Raw genomic sequence first — 18,946 nt, 5'->3', positions numbered from 1 at the left:
GGAATCCCTCTGACATGGTCCAGATCTCGGAGGGGACTGCGAAAGACCTGCAGTGGTGGCTTTTGAATCCACATTGGGTCCACAGCGGATCCCTCTACCTTCCCCAACCAGATCTCTCTATAGGTGCATCACTTCTGGGTTGGGGCGGCCACATGGGAGAGACGGAGATCAGGGGACTCTGGTCTCAGTGGAGTCTGGGCTTCATATCAATCTTCTGGAGCTCCGGGCGACCAGGCTTGCTTTGAAAGCATTCCTTTCCTCTCTCAAAGGGAAAGTGGTGCAGGTGTTCACGGACAATACTACTGCCATGTGGTACTGCAACAAACAGGGCGAAGAAGGGTCCTGGACCCTTTGTCAGGAGGCACTACGCCTCTAGACATGGCTGGAACATCAGGGCATTACCCTGATGGGTCAACATCTGGCGGGTTCCCTCAACGCCAGAGCAGACGAACTCAGCCATCGATACACATCCGATCACGAATGGCATCTCCATCCGGATGTGGCACAAGGTCTCTTTCAGCAGTGGGGAGAGCCTTGGTTAGATCTGTTTGCCTCCGCAGAGAACGCGCAATATCAGCTGTTTTGCGCGTTGGAGTTTCCAAGACGGCACTCGCTCTGAGACACTTTTCATCTCAAGTGGGATTCCAGCCTCCTTTCCGCGTATACCTCTTCTGCCCAAAGTTCTCAAGAAAATCAAGAACGACCGGGCCCAAGTCGTATTGGTGGCTCCGGAATGGGCATGGAGGGTATGGTATCCAGAGCTCTTGAGCATGTCCATCGATCCTCCACTCAGACTGCATCTTAGGCAGATTTTCTGTTGCAGCAACAGGGTACGGTTCTTCACCCGAACCTTTCCAACCTCCGCCTTCATTCTTGGAGATTGAGCGGCAACAGTTGACGGCTTTTGCACTTCCACCTGAAGTCTGTGATGTTATCTTGGCAGCCAGGCGTCCATCAACCAAAACTGTATACGCCTGTCGTTGGAATAAGTTTGTGGCATGGTGTACTAAAAAATCTGTTGATCCCCTTTCTGCCCCTCTGTCCGAGGTTCTTCTGTTCATTCTTTCTTTGGCCCAGCAGGGCTCTGTTTTAGGCACCCTTGAAGGGCATTTATCTACCATTTCGGCCTTTCTTAGGCTACCTGATCAGCGCTCTCTCTTTAAATCTCCTATTGTGAGTAGAATCCTCAAAGGACTCACCCATGTATTTGCTCCCAATCCATTTATCAAGCCTCAGTGGGACCTTAATGTTGTCCTTACTTATTTGGTGTGGACTCCCTTTAAGCCAATGCATAATTGTCCCTCGCAGCTCCTCACCTTCAAAACTGTCTTTCTTGTTGCTATCACCTCTGCTCGCATGAATGAGCTTCAGGCCCTTTCCTGAAAACCTCTATTCTTGTCTGAACCCTAACAAAGTAGTGTTGCGCACTAAGGCTTCCTTCCTTCCTAAGGTGGTTACACCCTTTCATGTAGGCCAGCCCATCACTCTGCCTACTTTCTACGCACCCTCACATCCTTCCCATGAGGAGGAGAGACTCCACTGTCTGGACCCAAAAAGAGCGTTGGCGTTCTACCTCAATCCTACTAAAGATTTCCGGGTGGACGATCAACTCTTCATTGGATATGTGGGTGTGAAAAAATGAAAGGCGGTGCAAAAGCGTCCCATCTCTAAATGGGTGCTTCTTTGCATCAAAATGTGCTACGCTTTGGCCAAGAAACAACCTCCTGAAGGCTTGCGTGCTAATTCCACCAGAACAACTGATGCTTCCACTGCGTTAGCACGCAGAGTTCCTGTCCTGGATATCTGCCACGCAGCTACGTGGGAGTCCCTGCACACGTTTGCTAAGCACTGCTGTCTGGACAGTCAAGTCAGTCATGACGGCAACTTTGGTCGTTCGGTCCTGCAGGACTTCCTAGTATGATCTTGGTTCGCAGCCCACCACTGAGGATGGCATTGCTTGGGTATCTATTCTAAGGTAAGGAATCTGCAACTAGAAGTCTCTATCAGATGTACAAGTTACTTACCTTCTGTAACGAAATATCTGGTAGAGACATATTCTAGTTGCAGATTCCTTACCTCCCACCCATCCTCCCCGCTTGCAAACTGATTTCTAGGGACAGGGTTCCCCCTTTCAGGTCTTTAGCTCTGGGCCACCAATCTCAGTGTTCTTAGCGGCTCTGCGCTTTGGTGTGGAAAGTCGTTAAAAGAAACTGACATCGCTGCGCGAGGGTGGCGTCTATGTACTACTCCCGACGTCATCACGGCGACTATGACGCCAACGACGCCCGCCGAGTCAACCAATGCCACCTACTAACGCGCAAGGGTATTGCTCAAAGAAAAATCTCCGGATCCAGTCTGACACCTGGGTGAAATTCTAAGGTAAGGAATCTGCAACTAGAATATGTCTCTACCAGATTTTTTGTTACCGAAGGTAAGTCATTTGTACATTTTGTATCTATGCCTCTCACATGCAAATAAAAGAAAAATTAAAGAAGTACAAATGAAGCAGAGACAGGTGGGGGAGCAATGGACTTGATATTTGAGAGTGGTAGTGAGATGACAGAGAGAGGGGGGGAAAGTGATGCACTCCACTGGGGTTCTAAAACAGAATGAAAAAGTAGTCCACTTCCATAAGCATTGTAAAGATACAAGTCAGTCAATCAAAATGATGATAAAGAAAATATGCTCTATGAGTGAAACAAACAAAAAATAATGAGGGGACCATGGGAAAAGGAGGAGGGACCTAACATAGACAGGAAAAGTATCCAGTCACGAGAACCGGGCTAACCAAAATTTCTCTCTTTTTTTAAAATTGTAGACGTTGGTCTTTGAAAACAGATAGCTAACTGTATGCAAGACCTAAACATGAGATCCAACAGGTGCTTTGCCCGAATCTAAGGTGTAAGGAAATGCCTCCTTGGCATGGTTACCCCCTGACTTTTTGCCTTTGCTAATGCTAAGTTTTGATTTGAAAGTGTGCTGAGGCCTGCTAACCAGGCCCCAGCACCAGTGTTCTTTCCCTAACCTGTACTTTTGTTTTCACAATTGGCACACCCTGGCATCCAGGTAAGTCCCTTGTAACTGGTACCCCTGGTACCAAGGGCCCTGATGCCAGGGAAGGTCTCTAGGGACTGCAGCATGTCTTATGCCACCCTGGGGACCCCTCACTCAGCACAGACACACTGCTTGCCAGCTTGTGTGTGCTAGTGGGGATACAACGACTAAGTCGACATGGCACTCCCCTCAGGGTGCCATGCCAACCTCACACTGCCTACAGGTATGGATAAGTCACCCCTCTAGCAGGCCTTACAGCCCTAAGGCAGGGTGCACTATACCATAGGTGAGGGCATAGGTGCATGAGCACTATGCCCCTACAGTGTCTAAGCAAAACCTTAGTCATTGTAAGTGGAGGGTAGCCATAAGAGTATATGGTCTGGGAGTCTGTCATGCACGAACTCCACAGCACCATAATGGCTACACTGAAAACTGTGAAGTTTGGTATCAAACTTCTCAGTACAATAAATGCACACTGATGCCAGTGTACATTTTATTGTAACATACACCCCAGAGGGCACCTTAGAGGTGCCCCCTGAAACCTTAACCGACTATCCGTGTAGGCTGACTAGTTTTAGCAGCCTGCCACACACCAGACATGTTGCTGGCCACATGGGGAGAGTGCCTTTGTCACTCTGTGGCTAGTAACAAAGCCTGTACTGGGTGGAGATGATTATCACCTCCCCCTGCAGGAACTGTAACACCTGGCGGTGAGCCTCAAAGGCTCACCCCCTTTGTTACAGCACCCCAGGGCACTCCAGCTAGTGGAGTTGCCCACCCCCTCCGGCCACGGCCCCATTTTTGGCAGCAAGACCGGAGGAGATAATGAGAAAAACAAGGAGGAGTCACTGGCCAGTCAGGACAGCCCCTAAGGTGTCCTGAGCTGAGGTGACTCCGACTTTTAGAAATCCTCCATCTTGCAGATGGAGGATTCCCCCAATAGGATTAGGGATGTGCCCCCCTCCCCTCAAAGAGGGTGTAGCCACCCTCAGGGCTAGTAGCCATTGGCTACTAACCCCCAGACCTAAACACACCCCTAAATCGAGTATTTAGGGGCTCCCCAGAACCTAGGAACTCAGATTCCTGCAACCTAAGAAGAAGAGGACTGCTAAGCTGAAAAACCCTGCAGAGAAGACGGAGACACCAACTGCTTTGGCCCCAGCTCTACCGGCCTGTCTCCCCACTTCTAAAGACACTGCTCCAGCGACGCTTTCCACAGGGACCAGCGACTCTGAAGCCTAAGAGGACTGCCCTGCATCTAGAAGGACCAAGAACTCCCGAGGACAGCGGTTCTGTTCACCAAAGACTGCAACTTTGCAACAAAGAAGCAACTTTGAAACAACACGCGTTTCCCGCCGGAAGCGTGAGACTTGGCACTCTGCACCCGACGCCCCCGGCTCGACTTGAGGAGAACAATCACTTCAGGGAGGACTCCCCAGCGACTGCGAGACCGTGAGTAGCCAGAGTTGACCACCCTGAGCCCCCACAGCGATGCCTGCAGAGGGAATCCTGAGGCTCCCCCTGACCGCGACTGCTTGCTTCAAAGACCCGACACCTGGTAAAGGCACTGCATTCGCAGCCCCCAGGACCTGAAGGATCCGACCTCCAGTGCAGGAGCGACCCCCAGGTAGCCCTCTCCCTTGCCCAGGTGGTGGCTACCCCGAGGAGCCCCCACGTGCCTGCCTGCATCGCTGAAGAGACCCCTTGGTCTCCCATTGCTTTCTGTTGAAACCCGACACTTGTTTGCACACTGTACCCGGCCGCCCCCGTGCCGCTGAGGGTGTACTTTCTGTGTGGACTTGTGTCCCCCCCGGTGCCCTACAAATCCCCCTGGTCTGCCCTCCGAAAGACGCGGGTACTTACCTGCTGGCAGACTGGAACCGGCCTATTTGAAGCCTATGCGTTTTGGGCACCACTTTGACCTCTGCACCTGACCGGCCCTGAGCTGCTGGTGTGGTAACTTTGGGGTTGCTCTGAACCCCCAACGGTGGGCTACCTTGGACCCAAACTTGAACCCCGTAGGTGGTTTACTCACCTGCAAAAACTAACTAACTCTTACTCCCCCCTGGAACTGTTGAAAATTGCACAGTGTCTAGTTTTAAAATAGCTATATGTCATTTATGTGAAAACTGTATATGCTATTTTGCTAATTCAAAGTTCCTAAAGTACCTACCTGAAATACCTTTCATTTGAAGTATTACATGTAAATCTTGAACCTGTGGTTCTTAAAATAAACTAAGAAAACATATTTTTCTATACGAAAACCTATTGGCCTGGAATTGTCTCTGAGTGTGTGTTCCTCATTTATTGCCTGTGTATGTACAACAAATGCTTAACACTACTCCTTTGATAAGCCTACTGCTCGACCACACTACCACAAAATAGAGCATTAGAATTATCTCTTCTTGCCACTATCTTACCTCTAAGGGGAACCCTTGGATTCTGTGCATACTATTCCTTACTTTGAAATAGTGCATACAGAGCCAACGTCCTACATTAGATAAATTAGATTCTTGTTGAATCAGGTACAGGAGCTATTTCAGGAATAAAGAGTTACTCATGGGGACTTAATTAATCTCACTGTGGTTATCAGCAGGTCACAAGTTTGAAACCCATCAACGTGTTCCATGCTTCTGAGAAATTAGGTAATAGTAACAGCTGTTATTTGTGGGTCTTAAAAATGGCATGTGTAGTATAAAGTGCCACCTAGTAAAGATTATTAATGCACTATGCTAGGACACAGGTTAATATTGAAGAGGCCCAAATTGGTCATTGAATGCTAAGGCGTTTTCTAAGTTCCTAAGGAGTAACAGAGAGGGCAGCCTTTGGCCCTGTGCTAAAGGGTAAGTGTAGCGAATATACAGTCACCGCCAAAAAATGGATCAGGCACCTCTATGAGCATGTTTCTCCCACATAATGTATTCTATTAACATTTGAAGAACTCCCAGCTATAGTTCGAAATTGAGACACAGAACCAACTGGTTGCAGTTGTCTGCACTATCTGACCCTTGACACGAGCATTCCCCGTATCAGTGTGGCCACATTGACTTCGCATAGGATCAGGAAAAGAAAGGCAAGGACACATCGTTTTAAACACAGGAATTCTAAAGAACCCTCAACATGAAAAAAATGTTTAACATTTCAAAGGTTAGGTCTGGCTGCACACTTGCTCCATACACCCTTTACGTTTAGTGTCCTATACGGTCACGTGTATTAATCAAATTAAAATTCTAGTGATGAATGCCAAGTCACCCAATCTTTTCTGGTAAAGGGGAATGTTAGATTGAGACTTTCACTTGGTTTACTTCAATGCAGGTAACAAACAGAACCCCGTTGCCCGGGTGACATGTTTGTGAGCATGTACTGCATGCCACTGTACAGGTTCTACTCACAGCCTCATCTACTCTTTCTGCAGATGACGGATATAAGTATCCAGTACTTGACAAGTGTCTGCCGCTACCTCCATGTCTTGGACATCTCTGGATGTGTACACCTCAGTGACCGAGCACTGAAGTATGTTCGCAAGAGCTGCAAACAACTCCGGATTCTAAAGATGCTGTATTGCAGAAGTATTACCAAGTAAGTGTTTCATAGTTTCACCACATAACGTCCAGCGTTTTCAAATGTTCAAACATCTGTATGTGAATACATACAGATGTTTGAACATAACTTATTCATTTGCGGCCTTGGAAAATAAATTTTAGATTCACAATCGTATTTGTACTGACAGGTCTATATATGGAATTAATACCGTTGTTTCGCATGACAGGGATTAAAATAGGTTTTCTAAAGAAAACGTTTGCACTTCTAATTAGGCACAGGGTTTGTTGTGGAATAAACAAATGCAACGAGAGCTAGAGTATGATTTACATATTTGTAAACTTTTGTATTGCAACAATTAAGTATTTTAAATAGCTGGCAACTCGCATCTTCTGAAACAATCATATAATTAAAGCATTATATCACCCACTATCTGTTAGTAAAGTTTTAAACATTCATTCCACCATTTTTCAACACCTATATATCCCCTCATTATATAGCTAAGGATCCTCTTAAGGAAGGTGACAGAGGTCAGGTTACGTTAGGTTTTGAAATTATACATCGCAACGTAGAGCCAATACTGAGTTTATTGGCGCTGATAAACTCAGGTTTTCACCCCTTCCAGTAAAGAAAAGCACCAAAATGTTAGAAAAAGTATGCTTCTACTTAAATGGGTTGAAACAGCCAGGTTTTCAACAGTTTCTGAATCTTAGGTAAATTAGATTCTTGAAGGTACAACTTCAGGGAATTCAACTTGATGGCAGCTGCTACTGTGAAAAAAGCCCTACTGCCAACCATGTTTTGCTTAAACCTGGAAATGTCCAAGCAAGATTTATTTTCAGACCTCAGCAGCCTTTTGGGACAGTACCACCAAAATCACTGGTGCAATGGACATTGGTAGGGAGTAAACATTGCTTTATACACCAGGGACATTGATTTTGCTATTTTACAGACAGCAGTGCAGTTAGGCCAGAGCTGGTGAGATATGATCTCTAGGACACAGGCCAATGGCTAGCCTTGCAGCATAACTGCAACCCGCCGATCTGGTATGTCAGCAGATCATGGTAGATAGGGTTGCAGTAATCCAGTCGCGATGCCACAAAAGCGTTCGGTATCTGAATCTTGTGAGGGAAAGAAAGCTTTTTAGAAAGTTAAGAAAGACAAAGCTTTACCACTGTTGAGATCTGCTCAAAGTAAAAAAAGTTCAAGGTAATGTCTAGGTTTTGTATACTAGGTACAGGAGACAGCATACGGTCCAGAACAGTAGGCCAGAAAGGAAGACCCCAGACAGGTGATGATTTCATAAGGTGAAACATTTCGGTCTTGTCTTCGTTAAGTTTAAAGTTAGAACTCATCTATTGTTGGACAGTGGAGTGGCAGTTAAAAAGTTGGTCAGCTGTGTGTCAGACACCCCATTAGCTTTACAATATTTGGGGAATTGTCTACATAAAAATATAATGTTTAAATAAGAGAGGTGACAGAATAGAGAAACACTTGAAGGAAAATCTGAAAGGATAAATTTGACAAAAAGTTGGAAAACGAAGCTGCACCTATGTCTTTTATCCACAGGTTGGAGAGCCTAGACAAAGAAATGTGGTGGTTCACAGTGTCCAAAACCGCTGAGATATCGAATAGGCTTAAGGGAACTGAGACATCGTAATCTGCAGACTGATCTAAATCGTCCAAAGCACACAAAATAGTCAATTCCGTACTATGCCCATTGTTGAATCCCATCTAAACAGGGTGAAGAAGTTGGTTGGTCTCTATGATTTTGGAGAGCTGCTGAAAGACAGTCTTCTCCCGTACTTTAACCAAATACTGTGGCTGAGAGATAGGCTGGTAGTTGGCCATACAATCTGGATCAAGAGAGGGCTTTTTAATAAAGGAGTGACACAGGCTAGCTTTAAGGGAACCTTGCCTAAGAATAAAGAAGCATTAATGATGGTTCTAGGCCAACTAGAGTCCAATACCAAGTACCTTTTATGTAAGTAAGGAGGCAAAGGGTTTAAAGCTGAGCCAGAAGATACAAAACTATCATAGCAAAATAGTCTATAATCAGGAGGGTGACAATATGAGAGAGAATACGCTGGACTAGGAAGAGTAGCAGGTGACAGAGCAGATTAAGAACACTGAGAAATCTATAAAGTAGGTTGGATGGTACAAATCTTATTCTCAAAGAATTCTGCAGTATGGAAGAAATCTTCAGTGTGGAAGGAATTAAAGAGTTTTTGTCTGTGCAGCACTTACATATTGGAATGTTTTTTTAACTCTTTGTCGACATCACAATGATCCTTGAAGGGAATAATCATCTGCTCACCTTATGGACTAGACCCCAAGCCCACCATCCCTCAATCTCTCCCAGTCTGGCTTCTGTCTCCTCAGTTCCTCCCTTTTAAAGCCCTCCAGAAAACCAACTTCATAAAAAAGGTTGTGCTATCCATTAAGTCTTGTACCTTTTTTACACGCCCTTGGCCCATCTACTGTTTATGGCTTCTGAGTCAGGCAGCCAACTTCTGTGCTATAAGATTTGGCATCTCTATTTCACAGAAGCCATACATCTTTTCTGATGAATAGTTCTATTAGCAGATTTGTCACCTTTAAAATATTCCCCAGGCGCCAGACTGTATCCAGATGTTTTTATAGCAGTGCTGTCAAAATCTTCTGGGTGACGCCATGTGGTTTTGCATTGGCTTTGTCCCGTCCCGAAGGTAACAGGGCAGAGCCATATATAAAATTCACTCCTGATCACTGATGTCAGTTCCTTCCTTTCCACGCCTTTAAATGCGGATCTGATGTTTCTCCCCTCCTTCGTTGGTATTGACGATTTTTCAAATGAAAATCCAGTATGCATTGGAACAACGTCCCCTTCAAAAACTACAAGATTCAAACCATACTGTGTCTCGTAAACAGATGTCAGTAAAGGACTTGCATTAAGAGTACCTTCGGTGTTTGAACTCTGGCACAATGCCTAGTTGTATGATGAGTGCACCTTCACGCACCCGAAGGCAATCCAGGACCGAGAAGTGAAGCCTTATGTCGCCAAACATTGAAAGAAGTCATGGAACCCACATAAGTCCTATTGCAAGTCGAGGGAGCAGACCTGCTCTCTAGGGTAATCCCACAACAGGTCTTCGCGGTCAAAGTAATCCAGAAAGTCAAAGTCCAGATCAAAGAGGAAACATAAGAAGGCAAAGCAGGACTCAACGCCTTCCTGCCACTCTCCATCTAAAGAGAAGTCATGAGTGTGCCACTCTATCTCGTGCCTGATCCCTATTGAGGAGGCAATTGCACAGTTCATCCCAATGTGCTCAGAGATTCCTGGGCTATCGGCGACACTGCAGCAGGTCGAGGCATTTAAGAAGTCCATGCTGCGTATTTTTGGCAATCTCCTGGTTCTCTCTGGATACGCAGGGGCTTCCAGTTGAGGTACCACCAGTAGGTACTTCTTGGCACCATCTGAGCTGGTTTCCACTTCGTCATTAGTGCTGGCTTGCACTCTTGCTTCAAGACCAACGCCGGTACCTCTTTTGTTGACAATGTCACCTGCAGCAAATACAGTGCTGACGCTGGTCTCTGACCCCAATTTGAATCTATTTTGACCCTAACTGAGGTCGCTCTCTGACTCCTCTCCAGCGCACCTAGTTCCTGTATAGTCTCCTTCAGACAATACACTACAGCGGTGCAATCCTCGGATGCTACATCAGCATTTTGCTTCCAGTTCCTGCTAGAGTTTACTGGAGATGACAATGGTGATCATGTGGATGATTTAACCCAACATTATAATAAAGACAGTTTATACATTGATTTTACAGGAGGCCAGCCTGATACTTACTCTGATATGGGGTTTCTCTCTGCCCTTGAGCCACCAACAGAGAAGAGTGCTTGCTGCTGCTGAGGTACTGGACCTATATCAGGCCTCTGTTGAAGTAAAGACAAACTTTCTGGCATAAGTCTTGAAACCCGGGCCTGCTTCCTCTAATCCCTTACTCCCATTCAACAAATCTGCAACTGACACTGTGATAGGGTGCGATCAAATATGTGATTCATTCTGGCCCTGATACTACTAATTGCTTGGGGTGAGTGGTCGGCACAAGTGTGGTTATTCATCTCATGCGTAAATGTGATCCCCAGGGTTTTCAGTTGATGTGTTCGTATGCCTTATGGATATATCTTTTTAATGGATACCCCCAGTTTGGTGAAAAGGTTGACTGCCTTAGAATGTTTTAAGGATAGTCGGACCATGATGCCTTCTTTGAACCTCTTAATACCTGACAGACAGTTCCCTCATCAGTTTCAGCCTTTTCTTACACTGGGACAAAGGGTTGGAGTGTGGAGAGCACCAGGGCCCCCTGCTCACACCTCAGTCACTCCAGTCCTTTTGTGACTGGGGATCAGGCATACAGCACCAAGCTCATCAGGTGCACAGATCTTCCCAGTCTGCCTTCCTTGCTGTATCAGCATCCAGGTGAAATGTATTCACCCTTAGTGGGGCACAACAGCCCTGTGAGAGGCAGGATTCAACGTTTTCTTTCAGGGTGGCAAACCATGACATCTGGTAGAAGGATCATCCAGAAGGACCATGCCCTTCCATTCCTTTCCGACCCGCCACAGCATCCTTCTTCATTAGAGGTGCACCAATCCATATTACTGTATGAAGTGAGGGCTCTACTATCCAAAGAGGCCATTGAGAGTGTTCTGGACTCTGAAATAGGAAAGAGTTGTTATTGCCACTATTTCCTTATCTTCAAGAAGGATGGAAACATTTGTCCAGTTCTAGATCTTCACCCTCCGAATCAGTCTTAGATTATCTCCAGACACCTGACTTCTTTACAGAGACTTCCTTTTATAGGAGCTGTCTTGTATATGGTGCTGCTCATGGCCTTTCCTTCTTTGCAATGAGCCCCGACAATTGGGCTGTGATTCTGATATTTCAGCCGCAGTCCTAGAACTCAGAGAGCAGTTCAGAGGCTTCGTGGTCTGATAGCCTCATCCATCGTGCTGGTCCACTTTGCCAGCCGGCATATGCAAGCTCTGCAGTTGGGTCTGAAGTCTTAGTGGGCCTAGTCCAAAGGATACCTGTTGCATGTCATCCAGATTTTGGAGGAAACTGCAGCGGTGGATGCTTGATTGTGACCAGACCAGTGGCAGATCCCTCTCCTTTCCCCACCCAGAGCTGACGGCAGTGACTGATACATCACAGCTGGGTTTGAAGAGTCATCTGAAAGAGGTGGAGATCTGAGAACTCTAGTCTCCAGTGGAAACCAGACTCCACATTGGTGTATTGGTGTTGCTGTCCATTAACCTGGTGTTGAAGGAGAGGAGAGGCTGGTACAGGTTCTCCCGGGTAACACCATCCCCATGTGGTACTGCAACAAGCGGGGCAGAGTGGGGTCCTGGCCCAGGACGCTTTACTCCTTTGGAGGTGTTTGTATGCCGGTGGGATCGTTGAAGTCCAGGTTGTATGAGCTCAACAGGCAGATCACGATTGGCGGCTGCATCCAAGGTGGCACAGGGTGTCTTCCAACAATGGGTTGAACCCAGACTAGATCTTTTTACCACCATTGAAAATGCACAGTGTCTAAATTTTTGTATGTTGGAGTTTCTGCAAAGGTCCTCCCTAGGAAATGCATTTTGACTGGGGTAGAAAATGGGACTTCTGTAAGCTTTCCCACCTCTGCCCTCGTCTGCTCAGAGTTCTGAAGAAGATCAGGAATGACTGGGTCCAAGTCATTCTGGTAGCTCTGAATTGGGCCAGGAGAGTGTGGTACCCGTCTGAGCACATGTGTCTGGCTCTGATCAGGCTGCTAATTCGTTAGTCGCAGCTGCAGGACAGGGTTCTCCAGCCAAACCCACGCAATCTACACCTCCTTGCACGGAGATTGAGCAGTGGCAGTTGACGACATTTGATTTGCCAACTGAATTGTGGATGTCATCCTGCTGCCAGGCACCCTTTCAGAAAGTCTATTTATGCTAGGTATAGAGTCCTCATCCAAGAAACACAGAGGACAATTGAGAAGAGGTACGTCTTTATTCAGGCACCTCAACCACCCTTCAACTGCTAGTTCTACTAACTGTCTCCCCTCAACATTCTCATCCCCTTACCTCATCACATTCTTATTACCTACTCACATTCTAAACTAAGAATGTTGAACCCCCTCCCTATTGCCACCTGGTGAGGAGTCCAGCAGAACAGACCATTTGCAAGCCAAACTTTCAAATATTTTGTTATTTGTTTTGTCTTTGGCCAAACCAGACCCTGTGGAGGGCACTAGTAAAGGTAATTTATCTGCCTTTTTTGGCCTTTCTGCCTTTACCGGACCAACCTTGTTTAAATCACCTACTGTGATGCGGTTTCTTAATGGTTTAACAAACCTGCTCCATCTCAAACCTTTTTGATGCCTAAGTATGACCTAAATTTGTTCCTGACATTGCTTTTTTTTCTTTTTCTGACATTTCTCGTGTGCACCCTCTTCAAGCCATGGCACAGCTGCTTCCTGCGTCTGTTGTCTCAGAAGACGATCGTCCATGTCACAATCACTTCAACTGGTCGCATGAGTGAGCTCCAGGCTTTCTCATGTAACAACCCTCTAAAACAGTTTTCCTGGACAAATTGGTGCTGAGGAGCACAGCAACCTTCTTGCCAAAAGTCATGACTCCTTTTAACTTTGGGCAATCTGTCACTCTGTCAATGTTCTTTGCCTTCCTCACCCCACGAAAGGGGAGGAGAGGCTTCATCGGTTGGACCTCAAAATAGCTTTAAGCTTTCACATCGATCATACCAAGGACCATTAATTGAAAAATCAGGTTTTGGTGGTGTCTTCAGAGCAAAGAAAAGACAGGAAAGGCTGTGCAAAAAAGTTGTATAGTCGTCTCCATTAACACTTGCTATGTACTGTCTGTAAGAAGGTGGCTCTGTATGTACTATATCAAAATGAGATATAGTGTGCACAGAGTCCAGGGGTTGCCCAGAGGCTGAAGTAGCTAATACTAATGCTCTCTTTTGTGGTAGTGTGGTCGAGTAGTTAGGCTTATCAGAGGGGGGTGCAAAGCATTTGTTGTACACATACAAACAATAGAAGATGCACACACCCAATGACAACTCCAGACCAATTGCTTTTATATAGCAAAAATATATTTTGCTAATTTATTTCCAGAACCACATGATTCAAGTTGCAGGTAAGTACATTAATAAATAAATATTCCACATATGTATTAATATTACTTTGCTCAGAATCCATAAGTTGTACAGTTTTTGAATAAATGGCAATAATCTGTTTTAAAAGTTGACACTGCAATTTTCAGAAACAGTTCCTGGGCGGAATAAAAGTTAGTACGATTTGAGGGTAAGAACACGACTTGCAGTTCCAGTCTCTGCGGGGGAGGAAGTCCACAGGTTGGGGTTCAAGTTAACCCCAAACACCCAGCAACATGGGGTCGGCTGCGTGCAGAGGTCAAAGCTGAGGCCAATTTAGCATGGCCTCATTTGGAGAATGGGGGCACTCAGATTCAGATCTGTTTGCAGGTAAGTACCTGTGTCTTTGAAGGGCAGACCTGTGAAGTTTTGAGGAGCACCAGGGAGGCACAGGTAACCACCAAACACACACCCTCAGTGGCGCAGGGGTGGCCTGGTTCAGGGTGCAGACACAGCGTCGGGCTCCCAATGCTTTCCTATGAGGGGACCCTCGGGGTCACACAGATGCTGCAGGCTGGGTCTTCGTATTCGGCTTTAGAGACCCACAGGCTGGATAAGTAGGAGGACCGCCTGCTGAACGTTGCTGCACTGTAAGTCAGGTTCCCCAAGGCCAGGGGGCTACGGTGCAGTGTACCTTTTGGCGACCCTCCAAACTAAGATGGAGGACTTTGCAAGGAGGGGGTCACCTCAGCTCTGGACACCTTAGGAGTGGTCCAGTGAGGTGGTCACTCCTTCCTGCTTTCCCTAATTTTCATGCTAGACTTGCAGCCAGAAGTGGGGCTTTGTCTGGGGGGTGGGCAACTCCACTAGCTGGAGTGCCCTGGGGCAGAGTAACAAGAGGCTTGAGCCTTTGAGGCCCACCGCAGGTGTTACAGTTACTGTAGGGAAGAGGTGTGAAGCATCTCCACCCAGGAAAGGCTTTGTTTCTGGCCATCAAGAGCACAAAGGCAGTCACCTTATGTGGTCAGAGACTTGTCTGAAAGTGGCAGGCTGTCACAGACTGGTCAGTCCTGCATAGCAGTCTGGCCAACATATAGAATGCCCTCTGGGTGCTTTTTCAATAAATTCCACACTGACATCAGTGTGGGTTTATTGTGTTGAGAAGTTTGATACCGAACTTCCCAGTATTCAGTGAATCCATTGTGGAGCTGTGGAGTTTGTAATGACAACCTCCCAGACCATATACTCAATATGGCTATACTGCACTTACAATGTCTAAGAATGGACTTAGATACTGTAGGGCATATTTTGCTCATGCAGCTATGCCCTCACCTGTGGTACAGTCAGTGCCCCCTGCCTTAGAGATGTAAGACCTGCGAGAGGGGTGACTTACCTATGCCACAGGCAGTGGTTTGTGGGCAAGGTACCCTGAGAGGGATGCTATGTCGACTTTGCCCTTTTCTCACCACCAGCACACAAGCTGCAAAGGCAGTAGTGTGCATGTACTTGGTGTGGGGTCCTCCAGGGTGGCATAATACATGCTGCAGCCCTTGGGGACCTTCCCTGGCCCCAGGGCCCTTTGCACAGGTTTTGGGAAGGAACACTGGTGCTGGGGCTTGGTTAGCAGGATTCCAGCACACTCTCAATCGAAGTTGGCATCAATATCTGGCAAAAAGTGGGGGGTGTAACCATGTCAACAAGGGCACTTTCCCACACTGGCCAAAAAGCAGTCTCTGGATGGGCAGAGAGACCATTTTATCAGGCCTGAGGCTCCTACCACTACGTCAGCACATGCGATGCCTGTCCTTGATATCTGCCAGGCTGCGCTGTGGCATTGATGCACATGTTCACAAAGCAGTACTTGCCTGGATAGCCAATTCCAATGGGAAGGACATTTTGTCTGTTCAGTTCTGCAGGACTAGTTGGTCTGAGTCTACTATATAGACCTTCCATGTTTCAGGGGAAATGCTTTGTTATCTATTTATAGTTGAGGAATTGGAGGTAAAAAGTATCCATCAAAAGCCACATTACTTACATTTGCTAATAATGGATACTCTATTCAACCATAGATTCCTTACTACCCTCTCACGTCCCCGTTCTCTGGAGTGGTCTCTTTTTACCATCTAAAAAATCCCAAATTAGAGAACTCCACACTGGTACCATCAATTGTTGTGTGCTTCACATCAGAGGATGTGGAAAGAGTCAAGCGAGAATCTTAAATCACTGTACAGGGGTGGAGCTTATATTAGGCTCCGCTCCATCACTTCTGGGTCAGAATGAAGCCACCTAGTGGCACGCCGGAGCATTGCTATGAAACCTTCCACATCCAGTCTGGCACCTGGGTAATATTTTAAAGGTGAGTAATCTGCAGTTAGAATATCCACCAGACAGAGTACCAAAGGTAGGTAACTAGTTATTTTTGTTTTGTAGATCTCATTACATTGAGTTTTCTGTAAACCTCAGTGATATTTGTGACAAACTCTCAGTAATGACTCATCTCATCTTTGTTTTTGTTTGTTCTGTGATGCTCCATTTACTAAATTTGATTAGGCAGTGCGTAATTTGTAATAATGTAAGTGCAGGTGGCCAAATTTTTTCTTAGAATGCCACTGCACACGTAAGCCACTTTTGCTGCCAGCATATACACCAATCAAAGCCTTTTAGTGCTTTCACTAGTGCGCCAACTGTTGTTCACTTTGGAGATACTGTGTGTATTTGCTTTTATGTGACAAAAATAAATCAAAGGGGTACAATTTCAGGCCAAGTGAAGTGTGCAAATTGTTACATATTAGATCAGTATCTGCTGGTCATCTTTGAAACTGAAGGTGTGTAATACAATACCAGACCTGATTTACAGCGTGCGAGTAAACAATTCCTCGAGGGGTTTTGGGGATTTTCTCCCACAAGTGGCAATATTTTGGTAAAAAGGTGGCATGAAGTAACTTTGCACAAAAATGTACTTTTGTGTTGGGGGGATGGGAAGGGGGAGTGAGAGAGATTAGGGAAATAATTAGAAATAAAAATAAAAAAACTTACCTGTGCGGCCGCCTCGCTCATCTTCTCTCCTGCTCCTGATGGTGTCCCAGCAGTCCCAGAAGACACCACCACAGGCTCCCCCCCCATGCAATCCTGGCTCTGCTCTCATGCTATACCTAGCATGAGAGCACCACCAGGATTGGTCTGAGCAGCTTGGTCTGACGCTCACAGTGCATGGGAGTCTGTGCTGTTTCTCCAACCAGGCTGTGCAACACAGCCAGGTTGGAGAACCCTAAGTGTGCATGTCTGTACGACCGGCCTAAGATGGCCTGCCAAACTGACATGCGCACTTTTAAATGCACTCCAGCGACTCCACTCCTTTTCCCCCCTCGCATGGTCCTGCCCCGCCCCTCCCTGCACATGCTGGCTCAGCCAGCAGCTGAAAAATAAAACGATAATAAAATATCTTTTTATTTTTCAGCTGCTGGCTCTGAACCAAAGGGGTGACGATTCTCCGCCATTGCTGAGGAGCCGTCACTGCAAGATTCTGAACGAACACTAAACAGGCATTCCAATAACGTTGTGGTGCCCGTGCTGACTTTAACCTCTCTAAGGAAACCTTTGAAAAAATTGTGGCAAAAGAACAGATTTTTCAGCACAATTTCCCTACAAACTAGCTAAATAACTATGGGGGTGATTTTAACTCCGCCGAAGGTACCGCCGTGAAATGACCGCACCGCGGTCAAAAGACCGCGGCGGCCATTTAAACATTTCCGCTGGGCCGGCGGGCGCTCTCCGAAAGAGCGCCCGCCGGCCCAGCAGAAATGCCCCTGCAACGAGGACGCCGGCTCAGAATTGAGCCGGCGTAGTTGCAGGGGTGCGACGGGTGCAGTTGCACCCGTCGCGTATTTCAGTGTCTGCAAAGCAGACACTGAAATACTTTGCGGGCCCTCTTACGGGGGCCCCTGCAGTGCCCATGCCATTGGCTTTCCCGCCATGAACAGGATGGCGGTAGGGGGTGTCAGAATCCCCATGGCGCCGGAGCGTGCTCCGCCGCCATGGAGGATTCCCCCGAGCAGCGGAAAGTCGGCGGGAGACCGCCGACTTTCCGCTTCTGACCGCGGCTGAACCGCCACGGTCAGAATGCTCGTGGGAGCACCGCCAGCCTGTTGGCAGTGCTCCCGTGGTCGGTGGCCATGACGCCCTATATGTGTTAGGTTGTTAAAAATGCTTATGCAATGTCCATGGCCTATCACATCTCCCAATGTATGCAGCATTTTTTGTTGCTTAATTTTTTCATCCCGTCCCTTTGAAGTAAATTCTGAGCATCTGCCTAGAAGGCGCAGGGTGAACAAAATCAGGTATTCTATATATATATGGCATAAATCTGTGCTAGACAAATCCCACGGGCCCATTAAACAATGCTGCTTCCCTGTTACCCACAGTTTACTGGACCAAAAAATTATGTCAAGAATGCCCACAATAAGTGAAGGGTAAACGCGATTCTAATAAAGCCGCCAATTTGCATCTGATAGCTGTAATTATGTCAAGATTGGACCAGTATTTTAACACAGAATGCTGCCAATTATGCCCACACTCTCTGGATGCAGGGGTGGCTCCTCCATTAGGACGGAGGAGCGTTGCGTCACCCCTCCCCATTCCTCCCACCACCCTCCCCCCTGCCGCCACCAGCAGCTGCCAACCTTTGAAAGAAAAGGATAATAAACCCAGTTTATTATCCTTTTCTATTTAAATGGGCGGGGGTGACAAGCAGCAAGGGGGAGTGCTCAGCACTCCCCCTCATTGCTCATGTATGTTTGGCCGGCCGTCTTGGGCCGGCCAAACATACATGCGCAGTAGGCTGTCTGCGGCCTGGCAGCTGTGTTGCCGGGTTGGCGAGAGCCTGCACAGGCTCCCAGTCTGCCTCGGAACGCCCTGGCTGGGCGCTCCCAGCCAATCCTGACGTTGCTTTGAGCAGCGACAGGATTCACCACAGGGCAGGCTGGGAGCCTGTGCCTGCAGCAAGACTTAAGAGGAGCGCCGTGGGAGCAGCGAGGAACAAGGTAAGTGATTTTTATTTATTTATTTTAATGTTTATTATATCCCCTCTGCGCCGCGCCACCCCACCACTTCCAACCCCCGCGAGCCGCTCCTGTCTGGATGGACGGTCATTATTCCATCAATATACCAGTGACTGTAAATCAGCAAAGAATGTAAAAAGCTAATTGTAAGGGATGTGTGTGC

General features: G+C 47.0%; 1 protein-coding gene across 1 annotated transcript in view; it reads left to right on the top strand.

The window, feature by feature from the left end:
• Positions 1-18,946, top strand: part of FBXL13 (F-box and leucine rich repeat protein 13) — a 1,108,093-nt gene that overhangs the window by 992,022 nt on the left and 97,125 nt on the right. Inside the window, exon 20 of the mRNA XM_069229683.1 lies at positions 6,470-6,633. Coding sequence (XP_069085784.1) covers positions 6,470-6,633 — 164 coding nt within the window. The remainder of the gene's footprint in view (positions 1-6,469; positions 6,634-18,946) is intronic.

This window comes from Pleurodeles waltl, chromosome 4_1, assembly GCF_031143425.1.
Source record: "Pleurodeles waltl isolate 20211129_DDA chromosome 4_1, aPleWal1.hap1.20221129, whole genome shotgun sequence".
NCBI lineage: Eukaryota > Metazoa > Chordata > Amphibia > Caudata > Salamandridae > Pleurodeles > Pleurodeles waltl.
This window is presented reverse-complemented; position numbering and strand designations above follow the sequence as displayed.